This window comes from Emydura macquarii, unplaced genomic scaffold (assembly GCF_026122565.2).
Source record: "Emydura macquarii macquarii isolate MOO-44397 ecotype Brisbane River unplaced genomic scaffold, CSIRO-AGI_Emac_v2 contig_1790, whole genome shotgun sequence".
NCBI lineage: Eukaryota > Metazoa > Chordata > Testudines > Chelidae > Emydura > Emydura macquarii.
Window position 1 is genome coordinate 17712953 of NW_027131927.1, and position 26185 is coordinate 17739137.

The 26185-nt window shown below is 40.0% G+C and overlaps 1 protein-coding gene across 2 annotated transcripts in view; it reads left to right on the forward strand.

Moving 5' to 3' along the window:
- The window catches only part of ADAMTS3 (ADAM metallopeptidase with thrombospondin type 1 motif 3), a 227055-nt gene extending 201810 nt beyond the window's left edge, over nt 1–25245 (forward strand). For both annotated transcript variants that reach the window (XM_067557008.1, XM_067557009.1), the window contains 10 exons: nt 731–906; nt 2221–2354; nt 3224–3347; nt 8171–8251; nt 10461–10624; nt 11336–11501; nt 12377–12509; nt 15612–15819; nt 16408–16525; nt 22432–25245. In XM_067557008.1, the coding sequence (XP_067413109.1) occupies nt 731–906; nt 2221–2354; nt 3224–3347; nt 8171–8251; nt 10461–10624; nt 11336–11501; nt 12377–12509; nt 15612–15819; nt 16408–16525; nt 22432–23012 (1885 nt within the window). In that variant the 3' untranslated portion in view covers nt 23013–25245. The remainder of the gene's footprint in view (nt 1–730; nt 907–2220; nt 2355–3223; nt 3348–8170; nt 8252–10460; nt 10625–11335; nt 11502–12376; nt 12510–15611; nt 15820–16407; nt 16526–22431) is intronic.
- The last annotated feature ends 940 nt before the right edge of the window (nt 25246–26185 follow it).

Sequence of the window (26185 nt, forward strand, 5' to 3'; positions counted from 1 at the left end):
CAGAGTGAGTGACAGGGTTGTGGCCACTGGGCCTGTGATTACCTGAAACCAGTGCCACAAGCTTTGTATAGAGGATGCCCAGGGACTCTTCTGCTATTCCAGTGATTTGTATGGGCACCGGAGAACGGCTATACAGCTACAATGTACCCTCTCCAAAGAACGGGACGTTTTATTCCATCGACTCTCACCCCTTGCAGCCAGACTCTTGGCAGGGGGCTGGGAGGGTGGGATCATCTTGGGAGAACTCCAGAAGGTCCAGAAACAAATCTCTGACGAAAACATCTATATGATATTAGGAAATGTAAAAGAGAGGAGAGAAGGTGGCATATGGGATTTACAGCCCGCAAGACCTACTGTTAGATGACAACAAATGCAAGAATTTTCTCTGTTGTTTCAGTTACATTATCTGACTAAAGATCAATCATTATCAGAGCACACACACCATTGCATCTGCAAAAGCTCCCATTTGGGCATGCACATGCGATATCTGTATGTCTAGTTACCTGACGAACACACACAAATACTGCTTTGGAATTTACTTGGAATTTACTGGAAGGTACCAGCATTTTTGCAAGCTTACCTATTCCACCTACCTTTGACAATTTGGCCCTGAAAAAGTAAGATTAATCCTTGTTGCACCTCTGCTCTTGCTGTAACTCTTTTTCACTAGTAATCGCCACTCCTTACGTTCAAGGGTTTTAAAAGCCTTTTAAACTTTTTTCCCCCTTAGGCCAGTCAATGGTGGTCAAGATTGTGCCAGTGTCAATTTTGAGTATCAGCTTTGCAATACAGAAGAGTGTCCAAAGCATTTTGAGGATTTCCGAGCACAGCAGTGTCAGCAGCGTAATTCCCATTTTGAATATCAGAAGAGCAAACACCACTGGCTGCCGTATGAACACCCTGATTGTAAGTCTAGTTACACATCTGTGTTAAACACCATTTCCAAAAAAAACCCAACCCATCACCAGCAAGCCCCCTGGGATCTCGCTCAGCTGTCCAGCACATCAGGATTTGAAGGGGTCATTGGGATCTTGCCACTTGCAGAAATAATTAGTGTTAAAATGCGAGCAGGGAAGAATAAAAAGAAGGAAAAATGACGGTCCGGAATGAAGTGATGGGTGCAACCACAGAGACACTGCTGTCACCACCCAAGCCCAGCCTACCCCACTTCCTTTCCTTGGCATGGGTTTGATTCTGCAAAATGCTGATGGCTGTCAGCTCCCACTGTGGGAATGCCCAGCACATTGCAGACTCAAGCCCTGTATAACTATGATTCAGTTAGGGTGTGACAAATCTCTGCTCAGATGCTGGAAGACTCTTCCTAGCACCAACACCCCTTCCTCCCTCACATCATTATCTAATTGCTGCTGCGCTTGTCCACTGTAGCTAAAAGTAACAAATGTGCTGGCCTAATGGCACGGCTTTAAAATTTCTTTAGTATTTTTTCCACTTTTCTATATTCCCATCTGCTCCAACCAGAGTCTAGCAGACTTTGTCTATTATTAACACCAGTTAATCTTTCCTTTTGGGTTAATTTTAGTGAACAATTGCAGATGCAAATATAAATAATAGATTGTCAGACCACCAAAAGGTACCGGAAAACTCTCTGGTTTGCTGCCAGCATTGCTGGCATTTCGTTCTGAGTTCTGTATGCTTTATCTCAGAGAATACAGTTTTGTGGTATTTTTAATATGAAATTAGATGGAGTGATCTAGAAATATGGTTAGGGCTGGGATTTCAAAGGAATCTAAGGGACTTAGGTACTTACCTTCTATTGCATATCATTCTCATTGGTTTTTTTGAAAATACAAGCCTAGATTATTCTGCCACTCAACAATAAGCCATACCAAATGCTGCTTCCAGTTGGGATCAGAGTGGATAGCTGCTTTTTGAATAGTTACAGGCCCAGTTCTGTGCAATCCTTTTAAAGGGAGTTGATTTCCATGAGAATTGAGGGTGCTTAGCCTCTCACAGGACTATGACCATAACACACATGAAACCTAATAATATTAACTAATGTATCTCAACCAGAGAATTGAGCACCAAGCATCTGAATTCAACCACCAGATTTCACAGCTGTCTGTTTAAGGCTCCTCTTTATTGATACCATACAGAATTCCTGTTGTTACTAATTTAAAACTTGGTGGGCTTTTGTTGTTTTTTAAAGCACAACTGAGTTGCTGAAATACACACAATTAACACTATTTCCTTGTTATACAGCCAACAAAAGATGTCACCTATACTGCCAATCCAAAGAAACTGGAGATGTTGCTTATATGAAACAACTGGCACATGATGGGACTCGCTGTTCTTATAAAGATCCATACAGCATTTGTGTGCGCGGAGAGTGTGTAGTGAGTGAAATTTACTTACGGTCATTTTGCTGATCATACAGTGTTGTTGGATTGTCGTAATTAGAATTGGTGAAATAGTATTCAACAAACAATGTAAGAGATTTTTGTGAAAATGAAATATTCACCAAATGATATTTTCCAGGATTCCCCCAATTTTAATTAAAATGATAGCAACACTACAGGTTTATTTCTTACAAATACTGTGGTTGTTTAAATAATCCTTTCTTAAGCCAGTTATTTGTACTGCTTTTTTGGTAAATTTGTCTGCGTATTAACAGCTTGGTTGATCACTGTCCTCTTCAAATATGTTAAGGGCTCTTACAAAGAGGATGGTAATCAATTGTTCTCCATGTCCACTGAAGGTGAGCCAAGAAGTAATGGCTTAATCTGCAGCAAAGGAGATTTAGATTAGATAATAGAAAGTTTTTCCTGACTGTAAAGGTAGTTAAGCTCTGGAATAGGCTTCCAAGGGAGGTTTTTAAGTGCATGTTGGACAAACTGTCAGGGACAGTTTAGGTTTACTTGGTCCTGTCACAATGCAGGAGTCTGGACTTGAACATCTTTCGAGGTCCCTTCCAGTCCAATGTGTTTATGAGTCTATGCAAAAAGAAATTCTATCTGCATTTCTCTGTCGCCTGTCCCTTTAATTATAGTCGCTAAGTGTAATATTAGAAATGGGTTTAACACAGGAATCAGGTCATAGCTTCCCCTGAAAACTGTTATTCAGCCTCAGTCTTTCAAGTATTTTTTTATTTAATTACATCAGTTGGGTGAACTTTCCTTTCCACGGTGAATTATTTTTATATCTACCAAAGTTATATGTATAATGAGGAAAAAAACCAACACACTTCTTACTCTCCTCTCTGCAGAAAGTGGGCTGTGACAAGGAAATTGGTTCCAACAAAGTTGAAGATAAATGTGGGGTCTGTGGTGGCGATAACTCTCATTGCCGAACTGTCAAGGGGACCTTTACCCGAACTCCCAAAAAGCCTGGTAGGATTGGCACTTTCATGCACCCAGATATATTCCATATTGTTATTAGTGTTTATTAATACAGACTGGTGAGAAGATTCTATCCTGACCTGCTTAACCAAAGTTGTCAGACTATATACAAAAATAGTTAGTTCTTTGATAGCAAAATGCATTTATTTTAAAAATACTAAATATTAATTATTTCTTTTTTGTTTTTGAAGGACCTATTAAAAGGCAGCTTGGCTAAATTAGAATATCTAATATCCCTGTGCAGAGCATATTTAGCTCTTCAGTCAATGGCTCTGATCAGTGGTAAAAATATGTTCTTTGCTAACCAAAAAGAACCTGGTTAGCAGAGTTAGGGCCAAATCCTGCGTCGTTGACACCAGTTGGGCCTGGTTCTCAGTTACACTGTCATCCCTTTACACCACTCTGGCAGCATAAAGGGCACTTAAAGGGGGTATAGGTAAAAATCATCCCTGCTTTAGCATCTCTTCACCCTCTTAGAGGTCATAGCGTGTATGCGAATCAGGCCCAGTTGATTTCAATAGTACAGGATTGGGACCTTAATGTGACCCATGTTTTAGCATGTTAAATCTGAATATCTATTCAGGGATGAAAAACACCACTTAATGATTAATATTTATTTCATTCAATGTGGCTTTTGCACCTGTTTCCCTCTTTCTTTCATAATACTATTACACACATTTCCCTCTAGCCTCTCTATGGAAAACCATTCTTTTAAAAAAAAAAAAAAAGATCGGGAGCGCTTATATTTTTTCACAAGCATCTCAACTGAAATCTAAATTGATAGGCAAAAGGCACATGTAGAAATCTAGATGTCTGTCAATATGTGTGTATTTGGTGTCCAGTTGGCTTAGTGTAGTAAACTCACAGATTACAGTGCCTTGGCCAAGAAAAAAAATGAACACAACCAAAATTCCCAAACCCATTTTTGTGTGTGAAGCGAAGTATTCAGCTTAATTCTGAATTGACTGTACAAATATTTTTTCAGTGGAACCTTCATGTTTATTGTAATTTTTGATATATGTAAAGTCATCAGATTGAGACAAAGTGAAGTGTGTACGATAATGAATAGCAACAATGTCAAGGTTGAGATTTTCAGAGATGTCTGGAGACTTAACAACACATTTTCCATTAATAATAATAGCTTCAAATCCCCTGGACTACTTTGGAAATTTCAACCATGTCAGTTTAGCTGTTGAGTTAATAGAACATTATAGTTAACACACTCTGCTTCATAAAGATGGGCCAAATTCAATCCTGCAATACTCATGCCTGCTACTAAAGCCAATGGGAGCTGTGCTTATCTCAGCGCAGAATTGTCTCACTGCATTTAAATGAGACCAATGCTGTACTCTGATGTTTCATAGCCTAATGAGAGCAAATCGTAGCGACTACTGCCCAAATGAGACAGTGTGTCCAAATGTTCAGCTATACATAGATGCATCAAGCCAGTTACAAGCGGATCAGCTATTTTTTTTTTATCTAAGTGCTAAAAATGGGAGTGAAATTATAAACCCCAATCTCTTCATAAAGTTACCAAATTAAAGATTAAAATAATATTATACAAGTAATGAGGAAATGAAGGGAATATCATTTTTATTCCTGCATATTTTGCGGCACATTGGTTGCCATGTTAATGCTTTTCAAACTGCTTTTATTTTAGTAAAATAAAGTAAGGCCTTTCCTTCTAGAGGCAAACCCCATCCATCCCCTGCCAGTCGGGGAAAGTAGAGGGAAGGCTCCCAGAGATCTGTATCCCAAGCATGCCCTGGAGCATAGCTGTGCAAGGGCTACCTGCTCTGCAGCACAGAGGGATCTGGGAGAGAAACGGGAGGAAGCTGGAGGAGGAGAAGTGCTGTAGCTGTGTCTGAACTTGCATAGCTGTAAATGTCACTAATTGCCACCAGTGAAAGCTATGCCAGATTTGCACCAACATCAGTGATTGCAGAATTTGATCAATATCTAGACAGCCAAATTAAAATTAGATGAAAATAAGGTAGTATATGTGGCAGTAAAATGTGACAAAGATTCCACTGCAGAATATTTTTAAATTATCACCACCTATTGGGAATATTCTTACTGCTACTAGTTCTCCAGACCAATGGAGAGAGAAGACACACACAAAAAAAAGGATGCACTTTATAAACTCCTTACAAAACACATGCTATTTTAAAACATGATTTTTTTCTTCACCTCTTTTGCTGGCTGGGATGAATCAAGTCAAGACAAGACAGATGATGTGGTGGAGAGGGGTGGGAAATCGATCTACATGTAATGTATTGACATAGGGAATACATGTATACTGTATGTCACAGGGATGGAAAACAGCAACTTGGAGACATATATTATATTTCTGGAATCAGCAGGTAGCTCATGATTTCTGACACTATTAAGTTCTGAATTATCAGAAATAGCAGTGCTCAAAATTTTCTGAATTTTCCTAACTTTTTCATTAAAAAACTTTGTGTGTGTGAAAAAAATGTGCATTTTTGACTGGTTCTATTCAGAACTGTTTTCTAATTGGATGTATATTTTTCTGTACTACAGAAATTAGAAAACAGAGTCTGTGGTATCAGCATGATTGTGTGAGAAAGCATAAACAGTCTTCCAGTTGTCTCAAACTCAAATGATTTGAGGGTCTTCAATATTGTTAAGAGGCTGTTTGGAAAAGGCAACCATTAATCAGTCAACTCCAAACTGATGTTTCAGTGCTATCATAACATCTATTGCTTTACAGTAACTGGCAATATAGTCATTAAAAGACTAATCAAACTCTTCCAACAGGGAAACATTTAAGCAAGAGGTGCCAAAGAGAATTCAAGTTGCTGGAAAATGAAATCTGCAAGTATCCAACTTAAAATCACCTACCTGATTTTTCATTCAGACTTAGTCTCACTTTCATTGACTATTAAAATTTGCTGGATATTTCTATCAGTAATATTTTTAACACATTTTGAACTTCAGCACATACTGTAACCATGTAATTTATATGCTGCATTTGTAAAATGCACCTGGCTGACATTATAGTCAATGAAACAGCAAGACTCAGTTCCCAGAACACTAATTAAAGACATTCTATTTAAGGGAAGACAAGAGGAGCATTCACATTGCCCAGAGGAGCTCGCAATATTTCCCTTTCTGAAACAAGGGAGTATAAAAATATTCTGGGTAAGTTTCACCTGGTTGCAGAAAGAAGGGTATCCATGAAAACCACAGCACTCTTGCTACAGTTCTCGTCTTCAGCTAGTCACTTAACAGGTATTGCAAGAACAGGCAAAAGTTTTATGTTTCATATGCTTGATCACTATCAGTAAAACAATTGGTATATTCTGCGTGTGCAGGTTAACATAAACCAGTCATCTGTCAGTCCAAAGTGTTCACTTTTTATATTCACTGCTCTTCATTTTCTTCACCAGTTTTCCAAGTATCTGTGATACGCTTCAGATACATGAGCCAAGAGCACAGGCGGAACTTTGGTCTAAAAGTCCCCATTGTTAAACTTGAATTGTTAAGCTTGTGTTTGCTTATTGCAAATAAAAACTCAGGTCTTGCCCCATCTATTTACAATGATTCTATAGTAGGACTGGATTTTATATACTCTGTTTGGAAACACGGCATGTCAGAGTGAGCAAGAAATATATTTACTTATATGGCATATTTTATAAACGCGAACACGTTTTAGAGATATGCTGTATGTTAGCACTAAAAAGATTTTCTTGGTTAAATGTACATACATGAAGACAAGTGTATCATTTAAAGTTGGTCAGACCCTCAGTCAAATTTTAGGCAAAGAAATATGGAATTTACTATGCATTAAAACATTGCCAGGCTGACATTTTTAACCATGATAAAATTAGTTGACATTCAGTTCTTATAAATATGTTCTCATTTGAACCCTGGTGAAAAATAACTTGTTGATCATAGATAGAGAAAAATTTTCCATAACTCTTAATGGTTTTTACCCCTTTGGTGGAAAGCTGAGAATATTACTCTTCCTGCTAAAACACTGTCCTAAACAATTCATTTGGGGGTTAGATTTCATTAGGTTAGAGTATGAATGATCATTCTCGAAAGAGTTTTTAACCCTATATTAGGTAGCATCTCAATAAGGCAGGAGTTGCACCAGTTTAACTTAAGGTATGATTTTTAAACTGAACTAACGCCACTTCTGTATGAGAATGCCTCCATGGGCGTTAATGTGCTTTAACTCGGGCACTTTAAATTCTCATCTTGAGCTGCAGTCCCATTTGAAATGGCTACATTAATGTGAACTAGGCTCCTTTTAGGGTGCGCCTGAAAGGTCTGCATTTTAGTGTCTGCAGGGGGCCGTTAGAGCACAACACATTAGAGCACTTTACAGATCACACCTTTCGGTTGTGCTTTGCCATGCCACGTAGACAAGCCCTTTGATGTTTCACAGATTTAAGCAAATACGCATGAGCTCTGAACACCTCACAGTCCGTTAACTCGTAAGGCTAAAAGGTTACAAAGAAAAGCAACTAGAAAGGCCTGTTTTAATTCTGAGAAACATAGGAAACATAAACTTTTGCCTGAATTGTTAACGGTTATGGCCTTAAAACACCATAACAAAGTAATAGGCTAATAGGTTTGTAAACAGAATCTCTTTTTCCCCTAAAAGAGGAATAAGTGCAAGACAGTCTAATCAAATCTGTTACAAACCTATCTGAAACTGCTTGTAGGTTTATGGATGCCCTCTTCTGCAAGTAGAAGCTGGATAATGTAGTGCCCTACTAACCATCGCTATTACTTTTTGTTTTCTTCTTTGCTTTCTCCAATGACCACTACACATGCCATAGGGTACCTTAAGATGTTTGATATCCCCCCTGGTGCTAGACATGTGTTTATCCAAGAAGACGAGGCTTCCCCTCACATTCTTGGTAAGTGTTTCTCTCCTCAGATTTGGCCCTCATTGCATGAAAGCTAACGTCAAACAACCAGACATGCATTGGAGAACCTGAGAAATGAGATAACCATCAAATTAATTGTGTTCATTCCACTGTAAGTCAATAACAAGCTAAAGGCTTTGCAGCTGTCCTTGTATATTTACAATTGCATTCATAGGGCTGAATCCTACAGTAAAAACTTAGTAAATATATTTATTTGAATAAATAAACTTAGAAAGTTCAGATGAACATATTTACTAGAAACTCAAACTGATCTTGATCAGCACTTTTTACTAACAAGGAGCTATTGATGATCACACTGAAAGTGGATTATTAGCAAAATTAAAGGGACACTGTCAAGTTAAAAAGTATATAGGATATTAAATATATTGAATTATGTTCATATATTAAGTTTCTTACTTACAGTAGGTTGTAAGCAACATCTTATGTCATTAACATGGAAAGAAGTTAAGAAATTTATTATCTCTTAAATATTTTTGCTTTTGCATTTCTCTTAGATAATGAAAGAGGCTACCAGTTTCATTTTTGCTTCAAGTCATTTTTGTCTAGTCACTTGCCCCTTTTTCATGCACTAGGGACCTGACCCAAAGCCCAGTGAAGTTAATGGGAGAATTTTCTATTGACTTCAGTGGGCTCTGGATCGGGTCCTAACACAGTGCTGCAGTGTCCGAGTTGCAAACACTGCAGGAAAGGTTTTATTTGTTAAAAAAAGAAAAAACTTTCAATTGGAATACAGCAAAAATAGGGGAACATTTCTGTTGTTTTATGTCTTGTGTGTCTTTGTAGAATCCCTAAATTTTGAACCAGATGTGACCTGACTGTGTACCTTTTCAATACGGAACTACTCTATCTTTATAGTATAGGCAGGCTCCACAGAGCTAATAAATACATGATGCACAGCTTCTGTATTTTATTTACTGCAATCATAATCATTTAAAAGATTTCTCTCTAATTTTATGACATCTAGTTTTGTCATGTGTTTAAAGAATAATCACAGGGAGAAAAAGACAAACCATTTTTCAAAACTCTAAATAACTAATGATTTGTAAACTATAGACTTCCAGGATAACAATAACATCCACATCGTGGTGGTTTCTTTCATGTCTCACTGCAGGCAACCACCAACATGTATCTCCCAAAGTGCATGACCATCTTAGCTGTTTGTTGCAATTGTGAGAGATATTTTATTGTATCTTCTGCTCTCCCTTACATTGTAATAATGGCTTCTCTATTGTTGCACCTTTTTTCTGATCCTTGAATCCCAGAATCAGATGGAGAGTGTTTGAAAAGTCAGCATGTACTGGTACAATATAAGTCTACAAAAGAAAACAATCTTTTCAAAAAGTATTAGAAAGGGAAAATAAATATTAATCTCTGTGCTGCAAGACCTATGGAGTTCAAAACCTTGGCAATACAAAGATGTGTAATGTTACTATGGCAACCACTACATTATGCTAACATGCCCTACACTACCCACACAGACTTGTTTAGGCCATGTGCAAACTGTCTATGAAAACTAAGAGGATTAGCCATTTGAAAGGCTTGGTTTGGCTCTGTTATGCGATTATGAATCTAGAATTAAGTTTATGTAAAAAAAAAAAAAAAAGGGGTATCTTAGATATATGTAGATGTACATATGTATCTCCATCTGATTGACATGGACAAGGAGATACAGATATTGACAATATATATGTGTGTATATACATTGTCCATATCTGTATCATCAGACTGCAGTTTGGTGGCAGAATGGGTTTAAAGTAGGACTTGCAGCTTTGGGAATGGCTTCAGTCCCTGAGCTAATGGAGTTGCTGCACCTGACAAAGATGATTCTTGGAACGCATATCTGCCATTACCTGAGCACAGGGGGATGCTGAGTTTTTGGCAAAGCCTCTTACTCTTTGGGTTGGAGGAGAAGGCATGCTAGAGAGAGAAGGGTTCAGGTGTGTTAAATGGAAAACGTCAGCTGGAATGGAAGAGACGGGGGAATTTAGTATTGTTTGGATTAGGAATAGCAAAAAACTTCTTGATTCCCAAGGACCCACTGCAAACCACAAAATGTAAAATGGTGAGCAAGAAGAGAGTTTTGAAAGAGGCTTTATAGGATACTACTTGTCAAATGTCATGTGAACCCTGGAGATTACACGACAAGAGGCATGATTGCCCCTGTTTTCACTCCCTTTAGCCATTAAGAACCAGGCTACAGGACACTATATTCTGAACGGGAAAGGGGAGGAGGCCAAGTCACGGTCCTTCATCGATCTTGGTGTGGAGTGGGAGTACAGCATTGAAGATGACATAGAAACTCTCCATACCGATGGGCCCTTGCATGATGCTGTTGTTGTATTGGTAGGTTATGCCAAGGGGTAGGGGTGGGGAGTGTTGTAGTTTGGCCACACACAAATACTTATTTTTATAAAAACCAGTGTTAAAGCGTCCAGTGGGATAAGAGATTGCTGTGTAAGCTCTATTTGAAAATACGCATGTGTATAAAGCTTTTCGAGAGATCTGATGGGCTGAAGCTCTGTTCACACTAGCAGTAAAAGGAACATGTTTTAAGACTATTTGTACAGACATACTCACTTTCAGAGGCAGTATGTGGTGTTTGCACTACTACACCATAAGCACCAACTTATTCATAGAGCAGTAACAAGCTTATCCACAGGCTTAGTACAGTGCCTGTTGACCTCAGTGGGACATGGACATCAAAGGGCATTGGATCAGGCTCCATGATAGTCAGAACCATGTTTGAGATCAGACTCTCACTCAAGCAGATCAGGAGTGTGGACATGCAGCATAGTCATCTATGCAGCTCCATATAGTTCAGCCCCAGAGCTAAGGAGGGTCAGGATTTGTTCTTATGTAAAGTCTCCCGATTGAGACATATTTTCTGTGTTGATCTTATATATTTTTGTACTAAATATGAAGATAAAGATCAATAAGTTTTCCAATTAATAAGCACTGCCCACATTTCCTTAAGACTCTTCACATTTCCAGGTATTGGTTTGTTGACATGGAAAAAAATAAACATATGCTCTGTTTGTATTGGATCTTTTATAGATCATTCCTCAGGAGAACAACACAAGATCTAGCCTGACTTACAAATACATCATTCATGAGGATTCAGTACCCACTATCAACAGTAACAACGTACTTCAGGAAGAAATAGATACCTTTGAGTGGGCTTTAAAGAGCTGGTCCCAGTGCTCCAAACCTTGTGGTGGAGGTAAACAGAGATGCAGCAGCTTCTAGTGATTAATGGTAAATTACGAGGAAGTAAAAGAGTAAAAGATGGGGGTGCAGTGAATGCCTTTGAAATTGTGGGCCTACATTTTCAAAAGTGATTAGAAATTTTTGGTGACTCAATTTTTGGGTGCCTAAGTTGAGACACTTTAAATGTCTGATTTGTGGAAAGCATTGCACTCCCATCCTCTGAAGGTGTCTAAACTGGGCACCCAAAAACTTCTGGTACCCAAAATCAGATAGTCACTTTTGGAAATTTAGATCTTGATGTTTATTTCACTGCAGTGTGAACTTTCTGTGGCATTTGCAGTACTCCTGACAGTTAGAATGGGAAATACCATAAATGCCACAGTAACTTGAAGTACTACAAACAGAATGTGGGTAGGCAGTATTGCCTAGTGGATAGATCCCTGGACTGAGACTCAAGAAACCTGGGTGCTGTTCCCAGCTCAGCCACTGACCTGCTGTGTGAACTTGGGTAAGTCATTTCTCCTTTCTGTGCCTCAGTTTTCCTTGGGTAAAATTCTATGGCTTGAGTGATACAGAAGGTCACACTTAGATGATTGTTACTTCTGGCCTTAAAATCTATGAGAATACCATGATTTTAATAGCATCATTGATTTGGTGTGTTATTATCTCCATAATATACTGTAGAATTACTTCAGATACATCTGAATTTTGTGTCCCCAAATCCTTTTGTGCTTGACATTGCAATAAACAGCAATAGTCTTTAAATACAGTGTAAATGGATAATCATAAAATAGTCCACAAATGTTTCATTTAAGCAAAAGTGTTTAAGCAGGGGCAGGAAGTTTTTACTAATTTTCACACAGAGTGACTTTCTGAAATGTTTTCAAGGTTTCCAATACACAAAATATGGGTGCCGCAGGAAAAGTGATAACAAAATGGTTCACCGCAGCTTCTGTGAAGCCAGCAAAAAACCAAAGCCTATTCGCAGAATGTGCAATCTGCAGGAGTGCACACAGCCACTGTAAGTAAGGATGGATGAAATGTATGCCTCGAATGCTAGAGTACATGATTCTAAGGAATGGGAGGAAGGAAAACAGGAGAATACAGACAATAGGTGGCAGACTTTAGCAAACTTAGAGAATTGATAGGTAGGATCCCATGGGAAGCAAGTTTAAGGGAAAAAAGAGTTCAGGAGAGTTGGCAGTTTTTTAAAAAAGAAATAATTAAAGGCACAAGAACAAGCTATCCCAATGTGTAGGAAAGATAGGAAGTTCGGTAAGAGACCACTCTGGTTTAACCAGGAGATCTTCAACAACCTGAAATTCAAAAAAGTGTCATGCAGAAGGAGAAACTGGGTAATATTATAAAGGATAAATATATTTAAAAATACAATCATATAGAAACAAAATTAGAAAGGCCAAGGCAGAAAATGAGATTAAACCAGGTAGAGACATAATAGGTAACAAGAATACATTTTACAAATATGTTAGGAGCAAGAGGAAGACCAAGGCCAGAGTTGGCTCGTTACTCATTAAGGAGGGAAAGACAATAACAGAAATTGCAGCAATAGTTGAAGAGTTAAATGCCTTTTTTTTTTTTTTTTTTTTTTTTCCAGTTTTCATCAAAAAGGTTAGCAGTGGTGGGACAACTAACATAGTGAATGTGGGGTAAGATCTGAAGTAAAATAGGGAAAAAAACAAATTAACAATTACTTATACATTAGACTTAGACATTATTTAGATGGCTTCAAGTCACCAGGGTCTGATGAAAGACATCATAGACTACTCAAGGGACTGCCTGAAGAGATCTCTGAGCCATTAGCAATTATCTCTGAGAACTTGTGGAGAGATTGCAGAGGTCTGATAAAGCAGAAAAATAGTATCTATTTATAAAAGGGGGAAAAACAACAACTAGGGAATTACAGACCAGTCTGCATGACTTCAGTACCTGGAAGGATAATGAAGCAAAGAATCAAAAAATCAATTTGCAAGCACCGAGAAGAAAATAAGGTGATAAGTAACATGGATTTGTCAGGAACAAATCATGTCAAACTAACCTAATATATTTATTTGACTGGGTAACAAACCTTGTGGATAGAGGGAAACAGTAGATGTGTTATATCTCAGCTTTAGTAAGGCTTTTGATACTGTCTCACATGACCTTCTCATAAGCAAACTAGAGAAATATAGTCTAGGCAAACCTATTATAACATGGGTGCACAACAAGATGGAAAACCATACTCAAAGTAGTTATCAGTGGTTCACAGTGAAGCAGGAAGGACATACTGAGTGGTGTTCCATAGGGATCTCTCCGGTTTTGTTCTGCCTTATGAATGATTTGTATAATGGCATTGAGAGTACACATATTAATTTGCAGATTATGCCAAGCTGGGAGGGGTTGCAAGTGGTTTGAAAGACAGGATTAGAATTCTCAGTGATATTGACAAACTGGAGAAATGGTCTGAAATAAATAGGAAGAAATTCAGTAAGGAAAATGCAAAGTATTACACTTAGGAAGGAATAATCAGTTGGACAAATATAAAATAGGAAATGACTGCCTAAGAATATAGGTGTTATAGCTGATCACAAACTGTATACGAGTCAGCAATATAAGACTTGCAAAAAAAGTGAACATCTTTCTGGGATATATTAGCAGGTGTGTTGTAAGCAAGACATGAAAAATAATTCTTCCATTCTACTCAGCACTGATAAGGCCTCAGCTGGAGTATTGTGTCCACTTCTGGGCACCGCACTTTGGGAACAATGTGGACAAATTGGAGAAAGTTTGGAGGAAAGCAACACAAATGATTAAAGGTCTAGAAAATGTGACCTATGAGGAAAGATTGAAAAAAATTGGGTTTGTTTAATCTGGAGAAGAGAAGACTGAAGGGGACTTGATAACAGTCTTCAACTACGTAACAGTTTGTTATAAAGAGGAATGTGATAATTTGTTCTCTGTAACCACTGAGGACGGACCAGAAGTAATGCTCTTAAAGCAGCAAAGAAAACATTAGAAAAAACTTCCTGTCAGGGAAGTTAAGCACTGGACAAATTACCTAGGGAGGTTGTGGAATCTCCATCATTGGAGGTTTTTAAGAACAGGTTAGACGAACACATGTCAGGGATGGTCTGGATAATACTTAGTCCAGTCTCAGTGCAGGGGACTGGACTAGATGACCTAGCAAGGTCCCTTCCAGTCCTACACTTCTATGATTCTGTGGGTTGGAAAAAACGATGACATGAAAAGCTTCATCAGGCCTGGCTCAGGGGACTGCTGATGGGATACAGAATGTTTCCATCTCATGGCAGTTCTACTGCCTGTATGAAAAGAATGTGATGGTCTCATTTTGGTTCTTAATGGACAGCTGGCACTAATGGGGCACCCTTGTTGGCACTGTCGGTACTGAGGCTAAAAGATCAATAGACATAGAGTTTAAACTACCCTTTTCCGTTTAGCTTTGCTCCCTTGAAGTCAAGATTAAGGCATACTAGATTGAAAGCATTGGAAAACGTCTTTATTTTGAATGAAAATCACACCTGTGAAGAGGGTCAGCACAAAGCCCTCTGCAGCATTGTCTGGGGTTAAGTGGTATTTTAGTGGTACAGGGTCTTTCGCTGGCTGGCTGACAATGGGTGAGTGGTCTCCTCCGTGCATAGACAGATGCATGCCGTTTCCATGGCTGCCAGTTTCATTTCTTTCATGAGCACTTAGAAAAAATGAAATTAAACAATCTTGGCAGCGGTCATTTCCAGATTGCCCAGAGTACAATAACGGGTGTGCTTTAACCCTGATGGAAAAGCCCCATAGAATTTAACGGATGAAACCAAGCTGAAATGACATGTCCAGTAGAAAGCAACAGTACGTGGTAGAGAACTATGCTCCTGCTATAGAATTCCAAAGGTTAGTTTTAACAATTCTAGCTAAAGATTCTCATTTTCTATGAAATTCTATTAAGTGTCTTCATAAGGGATGTTTAGTATTCCAAGGAATGCCCTTGAGGCAGCATGACTTGTACGTAAATCAATCAGAGCGGAATTTAAATCATCATCTGGCTGGTTACTGTGCAGTGCGGGAGATAAATACATTAAATGTGTAACGGCTCTTTCGTTTTTAACCCACCCAGCTGGATAGCAGAGGAATGGGAATACTGCACAAAAACCTGTGGAAGTTCTGGGTACCAGATCCGTACTGTGCGCTGCATTCAACCTCTTCACGACGGTGCAAACCGCTCAGTCCATATCAAATATTGTACTGGGGATCGCCCTGAGAGCCGCAGGCCATGTAACCGAATGCAATGCCCTGCACAGTGGAAAGCTGGACCCTGGGCTGAGGTGGGCAAGCAGTATTCTACTATGGTCCATATATCTTTGGAGCTGACAGACCTTTCCTTAGCAGTAAATGAACAGCTGTACCTTTGCCACTACCACCTGCCTGCAGTGTCAACACTGCCTTCGGATTGAGGGCCTCTGGCTGAAAGTTTGACTTTCCCCCAGAGTGAGGGGGAACCCAAAGACCCAAACTGACTCACTCTGAGAGTCACAATTTGGCCCTGGTCTGCTCCTGGGGCAGCAGAACTGCGTGCTGCCCCAAACGTTGGGATCAGGGTAATGCTATGCCCCAACCTTCAATGCTTGGATTTTAAGAACAGACATAAACCACCAGCAAAATCCACAATATGTGACAATAAAAAATTAAGCATTACAGGAAAGGAGCAACACCCCACTTTGCCTCACTGTTACCCCTGAGGCAACATCACACACTACAAAAACTCCTGTCAAAAGAGGGAATTTACTCATACCCAAAGGTCAGCTATATCAGGCTATTCCAGGCAGTTTAGCCTTTGTAACAGTGCCTGTATGATATTGCATGTTGCTGGGAACATGGATACCGTAGTAAAATGCCTTGTATCTGTTCTGTAGTGTTCTGTGACCTGTGGGGAAGGAACTGAGTCCAGGCAGGTCATATGCCGTGCTGGTGACCAGTGTGATGGAGAAAAACCTGAATCAGTGAGGGCTTGTAAGCTTGCTCCCTGTAATGGTAAGTAAACACCCTGAATAACTGTACTGGCAGTAGAAGCAACGATTCCTGTTTTAGTGTATGTCGCCTAGATGTTGCAGAGACAGGCATATGCAGAGAGAGATGTGAGGCCTGATCTCATATTCTTTTATGATTAAATAGAGGAACAAAACAAGAAGATTACGATCCTTGACGTTCTAACAGAGCTTTACTTTTAGTTTTAACAGAGATGTTTTCTGGGCTAATGTGTACCTCACATTGACTTGTGAGACAAGATGCAGTATAAGTACTGTAAATAGATGCTAATAATTTTGTGAACACCAAACTCATACAGTACGCACGGTGTTGTGGTGCACTGTACCTTTCAACACTGTCTCATGCTACAAAAACATATCCTCAGTTTTAGACCTGAATTTTCTTCCATTTGAAAGATACCCTGATATCTCACCTTTTAATCCTGCACATAATTCATATAAGAACAGCTAAACTGTGAAACTGACCATATGGAAAGCATTATGGCTGAGATCTTCAATAACCATGGTCTAAAGTCTACCTCTAGCCTCCTCAACAAGTTTGGCCGAATTTTAAAAAATGCTGAGCGCCCTCATCTCTTGTGAACTTCAGAGAGTGTTACAGGTGCTCAGTGCCTCCGAAAATACCATTGCTCTCTGTGGGTAGTTAAATATTGGATTTGAAAATTTTGACCTAATTTCCACTTTCAGAATCTTTAGCACTGACAATGATAAATCAGAAAGAATCCTGCTTGATTTTCAAATCCCAGGATGTGGTTGCAGGGCTGGCAATTGGAAAAAAAAAATCTCTTCACTTGTAAACTGAGCTCTTTTGATATAACAGCTAGTGAGAGAGACAGGCCTGGTCTACGCTGCCGGCGGCGTCGACAGGAGATACGCAAGCTACGTATTGAAACTTGCTTATCTCCTGTCAACTTACTAACTTTCACTTACCACAGCATCTTCACTGCACTGCGTTGACAAGAAACGCCCTCCAATCTACACAGTGTTACTCTTTTTAGGAGTGTGGATTTACTGCATTGGCTGGAGCACATTTCCGGGATCAATTGTGCAGGTCTTCACTGCCCGCTCAGTCGATCTCGCCGCATCGATCTGTGGATCCCAACGCAGCCCCAGCTGTGTAGACATAACCAGAGATGCAATCAGTGGAATCTCACAATACCATTTTTATACAGTCCTTTTTCAGAGCCACCACCACACTTTGAGTTTTTTAGACTCTTTAGGGAAAGGAAAGATTTCCCTTCCCTGGGACAGTGTCTGTGTTGGGTTTTTAAAATATTTCCCCCATGGACCTAATCCCGTAACCACTCCACTTGTGGTAGCAATGGAGGGAGTGCTAGTGTAGACCAGTCACTAGTGTGTTCTTGCCAGGTGCGGTAGGGACAGGGGGCAGGGAGAGGTCTAATTCTAGAGGAAACAGTGATAAACACACCTCTGCTTTATAGACTCATAGACTATAAGGTCAGAAGGGACCATTATGATCATCTAGTCTGACTTCCTGCACAATGCAGGCCACAGAGCTTCACCCACCCACTCCTGTAATAGATCTCTAACCTAAGACTGAGTTATTGAAATCCTCAAATAACATTGTAATGACATCAAGGTACAGAGACTCAATCAGCAAGTGACCTATGCCCCATGCTACAGAGGAAGGTGAAAAACCCCCAGGGACTATGCCAATCTACATTGGGGGAAAATTCCTTCCCGACCCCAAATATGGCAATCAGTTAAACCCTGAGCATGTGGGCAAGACTCAGCAGCCAGACATCCAGAAAGAATTCTCTGTAGTAGCTCAGAACCCACCCCATCTAACATCCCATCACAGGCCATAGGGCATATTTACTGCTAGTAGTCAAAGACCAGTCAATTGCCAAATTAGGCTGTCCCATCATACCATCCTCTCCATAAACTTATCAAGCCAACTAGGTTGAAGCCAGCTAAGTTTCTTGCCCCCACTTTGTCTACACTTTCGTTCCCACAATACTGACACAAGCAGAGCTGCACTAATGATAGTGCAATGAAGGGACATTTTAAGAAAAAGCTTAGTACAGAGAAGGCTTCTCAAAACACTGTAAATTAACAGGCAAGTTAAACACTAGGGGGAAGCAGAGCTTTAGCTGCTCCACAGAGAAGAAGCATTACAATTCTTCTGTGATTTAAGGGAAAGATATGTCCTTATGAAGTGACTTTTTCTCTTTAAAGACTAAGACTTCCAAAATAAAAGACTGAAGGTCTGATCCTGCAAATTCTTATGCACGTGCTTAACTTTGCACAAGAGTAGTCCCTGTGACTTCTTAAACATGTGCAGAGTCGGGGCCCACGCTTTTGTTTCTGAATTAGATCATTTAAAGTGTAAGAGTCAGACATGCAAATGTGGAGGGGGAAAGGTTTGTATCCTAAGGGGAGGCTAATAGCAACATGTTACGGTTTTGGGAGAGTGCTTGGATTTGTGATTGCAGATTTATATTGTGTAGGCTGAGATTTTCAAAGGCACTCAAGGGCATTAGGTGTCAGTGGGATTTGGGCACCTCACTTCCTTTGAACATCCCAGCCATGCATTTCAGATACAACTCACCATTGTAACCATTGAGAGATCAGTAGCAGCAGAAAGAGGATCAGCATGTATATTTCTGCCCTGGCCTAGTTAGAAGGTCAGATCACCGTTAGAAAGCAGTGATAAGCAGAGAGAGAAGAATTTATAAAATCCCAGAGAAAATATTAGACCAGGAAATTCATATACTCCGAATATTTCTCCTCACCCTACTATGTAAGGTGAAGCCATAGAAGCCCTTAGGAACCTCTCAGAGTTAAATCCCCTAAACAGTAATTAAACATTTCCATTCAGTAAAATTTCCATGCAGGATGATTACTTCATATTTCTAATGTTGCGGTTCATCTCCAGGATGAAATTTGTTCTACCAGAGACAGTTAATCATCAGAGCCTTATAAACTACTGAACCTCCACCGCAATATGGTATCCTGATTGATGTATACAGTACACTACTTGGGAGAATTAAATCCAAAAGCTCTTGTTCCTCTCCCAAAGTGGACTTCACTTCTGTGCAGATCCCCAGCCCAAGGCCTATGCACTACAAGTCCCCATAAATGAGCTTATTTAGGTCTTAAATGATGGATGGACCCTGTCGTGACCATCTGTGCAGGGGTGAAATTCACCCACAGTTCAAGTTCTTTCTGTTTTATTTTATAAATGTTTAAAATACACCCATCACTTATGTATCTGACCACATGAAGTGTATCTGGGTTAGTCACTGGGAGGTTTATAAATCCCTAGATTGATGCTCTAGAACTAAACAAGCTGTTGTCAGTGGGTGTACCTGTATTGGCATTGGTGGAACTAAACAAACTGTTGTCAGCGGGTATACCTTTGCTGGCATCAGTGGAACTAAGCGAGCCATTATCAGTAGGTGTAAGTTTGCTGGACTTGGTGGAACTAAGCAAACTGTTAGTTTGTATACATGTCCTGGAGTCAATGAAACTAAGCAAACTGTGGTAAGGGGGTGTACTTGTACTGGAATCAGTAGAACTAAGCAAGCTCTTGTCAGTGAGTGTACCTTTGCTGGAGTCAGTGGAACTAAGTGAGCTGTTGTCAGCGGGTGAACCTGTACCGGCGTCAGTGGAGCTAAATGAGCTGTTGTCAATGGGTGAACCTGTACTGGCATCAGTGGAGCTAAGCTAATTTACGTCAGCTGAGGGGATGTGGCCCACAGTTTGTATTTTGAATTGAAAGGTGGCTATTCAGTATCCTGTTAACATGAGATGAGGTAACATCCATACTCATGAAAAAATACCTCAGTGCAGCAGGCTAATTTAATTTCAGGACTGATAAGTGACTGTGCCCCCCATCTGTTGCTCATTAAAATGCCAACTACATAAATACTAACTGTGACTGTCGGACCAAGAGCTAAACACACCTTTTGGCTAATGTGGTTTGGCTTTGGCTTTGTCACTTCTCTAGGTTATAATTATGCCTGCTGCTATTTGAATAAAATCTGTCACTACCATTTCCTGATGTTGCGCATCAGGAGCCGTCTGTTAATATAATCTTTACTCTGGGTAACTCTCAAAAGTGTTGGAATTGTGGTTGAGGGCACCAAGCAGCACATTTCTCTCTCCATTACTATTGTTCTCTCTTGTGAAATGTTTTACGTTTGTAAATTCTCAGCCCAAGGGGACCCAACCCTGCAAGGTGTTGGGCTCCTCCTGCCAGGTGCTGCATGCCTTCATTGTGAAGTCAATGGAAGCTGAGGATGACCTTGGTCTTCCAGTGAGATGCACACAGCCCCACTAGCCAATGGACCCTGGAGGGTCTATGTGCACGATTCTCAAAGCAGGATTGCGGCTTTTAGTGCCTATTGAGAACTGTGTCATTCAGATTATTTTTCTGGCTATAGAGGACTACATTTTGTAACGTCAGCATGGTAGAAAGGCTGGAATTTCATAGCCCATCTATATGTAAGCTGAATGTTAATGCAATCAATGTATATGAAAGTCTGAACTATTATATATAAATTCAGTAGGGTAGAAATAATCAACATGTTAGTGTAATATTCAGAGGGGAGAGATTACCCATCTCCTCATTTTTGAGCTCTCCAAGGAGTGCTATTTATTTCAAATTCCTGGGGCCAAATATTGCTCTGATATCTGTCTCCTACGTTCACAGGCTTGCCAGAGGCATAAGAGTCAAGGAAGAATTTGGCTCCTGCTCCTAGACAGGACAAAAATTGTAAAGATTATTTAATGTTCACATTCCTGCTCAGTGTAACAGAATCACTCAGCTGCTTGTACCTTGATATGGTTAATTATGCCAGACTGCAGTATTTCAGGCCTGACCCCAGAAATTGCTGAGCCTTCACAACATTTAACACCTCTAAGATTAGTCCCAGACCTGCAAATGCTGAAGCACATGCTTACCTTTCTTCAAATGCAGTTGAACTATTCACACTCTGAAAATAAAAAGTACATGCAGGTTTCCAGGAGCGGGGTCTTAATCTGAAATTTATGCAGGTTGTTTTTTGGTTCGGCTGTTTGTAAGATTGGTTTCTATTTGTCATGCTGACTTTGTCCAGTGTGTCTACATTCTCTGTACTTTTGACTAAATAATTCTGTTCTGTAGATAAGATACCTAGCGCATGCGCAAAGGAACACTGGCATCTTGTTTGAGCCCTCCAACTATATCATCTTCAAAGGAATGTACACCCCATACACCAACCCTAGAGGAAACTTAAGGCTTTTATGGTTGGTAAAAGGATTGGTTGTGTTATCAGTTAAGTTTAGGTTATTGAAGACCTCAAAAGTGTTGTTCATTTAACTGCCAACATCTTTTTATAAACAATACATGAAAAGAATCTTTGACAGATACTCTCTGGGATTTACTTTCCTTCAAAGGAAGGTCTATTCTGGGGCTCAGTCTTGTTGATAGAGGGCAAAACAGGAAGGGATTATTTTGGGTCGAGTATTGATGATGTGAAGGACTGCATGTGTAGGACCATGGTATGGGAGAGCTGCCAAATTATGCCATAGCATATTCTGCATGTTCTGTATCTGGCCTTCCCCAACCCCAGGTCATGCTTTTCTACACATAGAGCGATCTCCTGTTTCCTGCGCCAGGCAGCCAACACTTTCAAAGGTGGCCAGTGATTTTGGGCACCTCAGTTTGAGGGTGCCCAACTAGTGACTCTTCAAAGGGCCCGTTTGTCAGAGGGCAGGTGCTGAACATTTTCTGAGAATCAAGTCCCTTTCCAGCATCTCAGGTTGGGTACTCAGGCATCAGCCACTTTTCCAAAGGTAGGCTTTGGCCTACTAACTTTTAAATTGCCGTCTGGCCATTTCCATGCTTTCCCCGGGTTGACCATCAATGCTGTGCTTGTTTTGCAGATGAGCCCTGCCTCGGAGACAAGTCTATATTCTGTCAAATGGAAGTGCTGGCACGCTATTGCTCCATCCCAGGCTATAACAAACTGTGCTGTGAGTCTTGCAGCAAGCGCAGCAGCACTTTCCCACCTCCTTACCTTACTGAAGCTGCTGAAACCAAAGACGAAGTGATGTTTGATCCTAGTGACCGACCTAGGGCTTCAGTGATGCCCACGTTTTTAGTGCCTCATCACTCCGAGGTCGCTGATGAGAATATTTCTGTAGGCAGGATGCCTCGTGTGGAAGAGGACATAGATGTACTTGTTTCTTCATCCAATAGTAAGTCCACAGGTGCTGAGTTACCCCAGAGAAGAGCTTATCAAGCAGGAAGTAAGACATCTAGGCTGGTTGCGATGCTGTATCAGTCACCTACCAAGACTGGCAATCTCAATCCCCATAATGCATCAGCCTTGGCAGCCATTGTTCCCCTGGTAGCAGTTAACAACGCTTCTGTAGGTGCTCTTTCTCCCACTAGAACCTCAAGGAAGAATGAGAAGCATGTTGAAAAGAGACGTGCTTTGAGATCCTCCACAGTGGAAAGATGAAAGTCAACACGAAAAGGAGGATAGTAACAGAAAGCTTTTGTTCAAGACACCATGGTGCATGCTGCTTTCCAAAAGCAGGACTCTCTACAGATCATCAGCTCATTTCAGTTGTAAATAAAAAACAAAAAGTGCTGGTTCACTTACGAGCTGCTGCCATCCTCCTCCCATGCTTCATTATCTGGTTAGCTTGAATGCATGGGAGGAAAGCACCAAAGAATATTCACATCAATGAAAGAAAGTTGCTGAGTGTGGTGGTCATTCTCTAGTACAGGAAAAGTGGCCAGAGCTTATTTGCACGTCAGCTAATTGATTTTATTTTTAAAAAATCACATGGGGGGGGGGGGAACACCACCACAAGAGGTACTAACGTTTACACTTTTACAAAATATTTTTGCAATGGAACAACAGAATCCATAAGACTTGTATTGCTAATTTATCTATATAAGCAAATATTGTATGAGCAAATTTTCAGCTGTTGTGTAAATACTGTATATTGCAGAAAATCAGTATTATTTTTAAGAGTTTTGTGCTGTCAAACAATTGTTTACCTATGTTACATTTCTGAACAGTTACTAGGTGCCTGCCATTGAGTACTGCCTTATTTACATTCCGTAAGTTGATTTTCAAAGCAGCATTTTAATCAAAAAAGGAGCTCCATTTTAATAAGGGTGACAGCTACTGCCCTGAGGAAAATTTTTGTTTTTAATATCAACAATGTGATGCTTTCTTTTGGGGATGGGGGGAGTGCAAACTTTACTGGTCCAAACCTACTCATCACCTACCAATTAAAAAGTCAGTTCAGCATCATAACATAATTTTGGTCACAGGTAGAAGAAACCGATTAAATGTGCCTGTGAAATCAATGCTAACGTTCCTACCCTATACTTAGCAGGCATTCCATAGTTCTAGAACTATCAGTACCTCCTCTGAATTCTCCTTCTGTCTAAGAGGGATAGACTTGTATAGTAGGTGAGGAAAGTAACTGTGTATACATTATAAGTACTGTAATGTTCACAAGACAAATCTGAGTTGCGTTTTCTGGATGACCTGTTTGTTTCTGAAGCTGAAAGAGCATCACAGAACTAGATTAGGCACTAAAAAGAAGTAGCTGTGGCAAGACTTAAAATGGATGTTTTTCCTGTTTAAAGCATTGATTTAAAGGTGAGAGAGATATTTATTTTTTGTCATGGTTCACCTCGAAATCTCCACAACCACAATGCATCTGACTGCAATAATTCAATAATAATTTATGTCAGTAACCATCTTTCTCAGTTCATCCAGTCATGCTCTCTCCTGTGTGTTGCTGTAAAGTAATTGTATATAGGATTGAGAACTAAAGATATTTATTAAAAGTTGAATTCTTGATAGTATTTTATGTACTAAATATTTACATTAATAGCAGCGACTCTTTTTTTGCCAAGATAAAATAGAGAGATGTAATTAGACACATGTACATGCTATGTCATATGCATAAAACAGAAATTTAAGCTAACTAAACTACTGTAGATGAATTGTTGGTCTAATTTTTTTTTAAGAAAAAATCTTACAACAATGGTTTTTCTATCATAAGCATCTTTAGGTTTTTAAATAATTTACTAAAGTTTGATGTGCAATTTTTTGTTTTTCTGCACAAAAAAAAAAGAGATTTTTGTCCTATCTGAGTAAACTGTTTAATAAAACAGTGAATTTGTAGCATTAAAAATACTATGAAATAGATTACGACTCTATGGATTACATTTTAGAAACAGACAAAGAAATGTGTATGGCAATTTGAAGGATTGGTGAAATGACATTAGAATGCAAATCTCTTTCAGGAGACCCTAATGTAAACTAGAATGTAGGTAAATTAACCCTCAAAAGAGAATATGATCATGCTTTGCAAGGTCTGTCTTGCATTATAATGTTTGTAATCTAATCCACTGTAGTATTGACTCAATGCCTTTAAAGAATTGCTGCTACTTCTATGCAAGGCTTTTGAAGGTCAAAAGAAGTTAGCGTTATGTAGGTTGTATACAGACAATCCCTGAGCCTCAAACAGACCAATAAGATATGTGTTTGTCTCCTTGAAATGCCCCAGAAATCAAATTCTTTCTTTATCTTTCACATATATACAATATGGATGTAGATACTCCTTGTACCTATTTGCTTTCTTTTCTACCAAGCTCATTTCTCCTTCATTAAAGTGTACACTACTGATGCTGTTTGTTGTATTGGGGTGCACGTAGCAATAAAACCCTTAACATAACTCGCCTCTCTGTACTGTCGTTTGGTTTTTGGCTTAAACTTCCTCTCCACAAAGTGGAGGCAGATTTACTTCCTTCTCAAGCTCTTTGTTTACTTGTAAAATAGGAATTTGAACTCATTTTATTTAAATCTAGTCAAAACCACAGCTTGCCTCCTCGGCCACCTTGACATAGACAGCAGACCCCGGGATGCCAAGCGGCCGTCACAAAGGATGTAGGGCCAGTTCAGCACGGGAAACTGCTTGTGGTTCCATGACTCTATAGGCCAAAAGGTACCAGCCTGAGCCTCTAGGTAAGTTAGAGAAGCCTCATCTTATGCCAGCCAGGTACGGTCTCTAAGGTCACGTCTGCACTGCAAAAAGGGACCCACGACAGCAAGACATAGAATCTGGGTCAGCTGACTTGGGTTCAGGCTACAGGGCTAAGAATAGCGGTGTGGACACATGGGCTCAGGCTGGAGACAGGCCCCCTTTGCTGGGTCTCAGCGCCCGGCCTCCAGTCCGACCCCAAACATCTGCACTGCTGGTTTGAGCCCCGTAGCCTGAGTTCCGCAAGCCTGGTGACCTGGGCTCGGAGATTCCCTGACACCCGTCTTTTCTTTTTTATTTTATTTTGCAATGTAGACATAGCCACCAGCTGAGAATCTGTGGAAGGCACCTGTGTACCTCACTCTACCACCTTGACATAGCCTCTAAATTTACTGCCCCCCCCACGCCCCCACTGCCAGAACAGTTCTCACCTGGCCAGGTCCAGCTTCTGACTTTGCACTACTCAGGCACTGGATCAGGGAATGGTTCCTGCCTCCAAACTTTTTACCAGGTGCATTAGTGGGTTTTCACCTTCTGGCACTTCTCTCTTTAAGCATTTCTTGATACTTTTAATGCACAAGGTTTATGATCCGAGTTTTTGTAGATGTCATAATCCCCACAT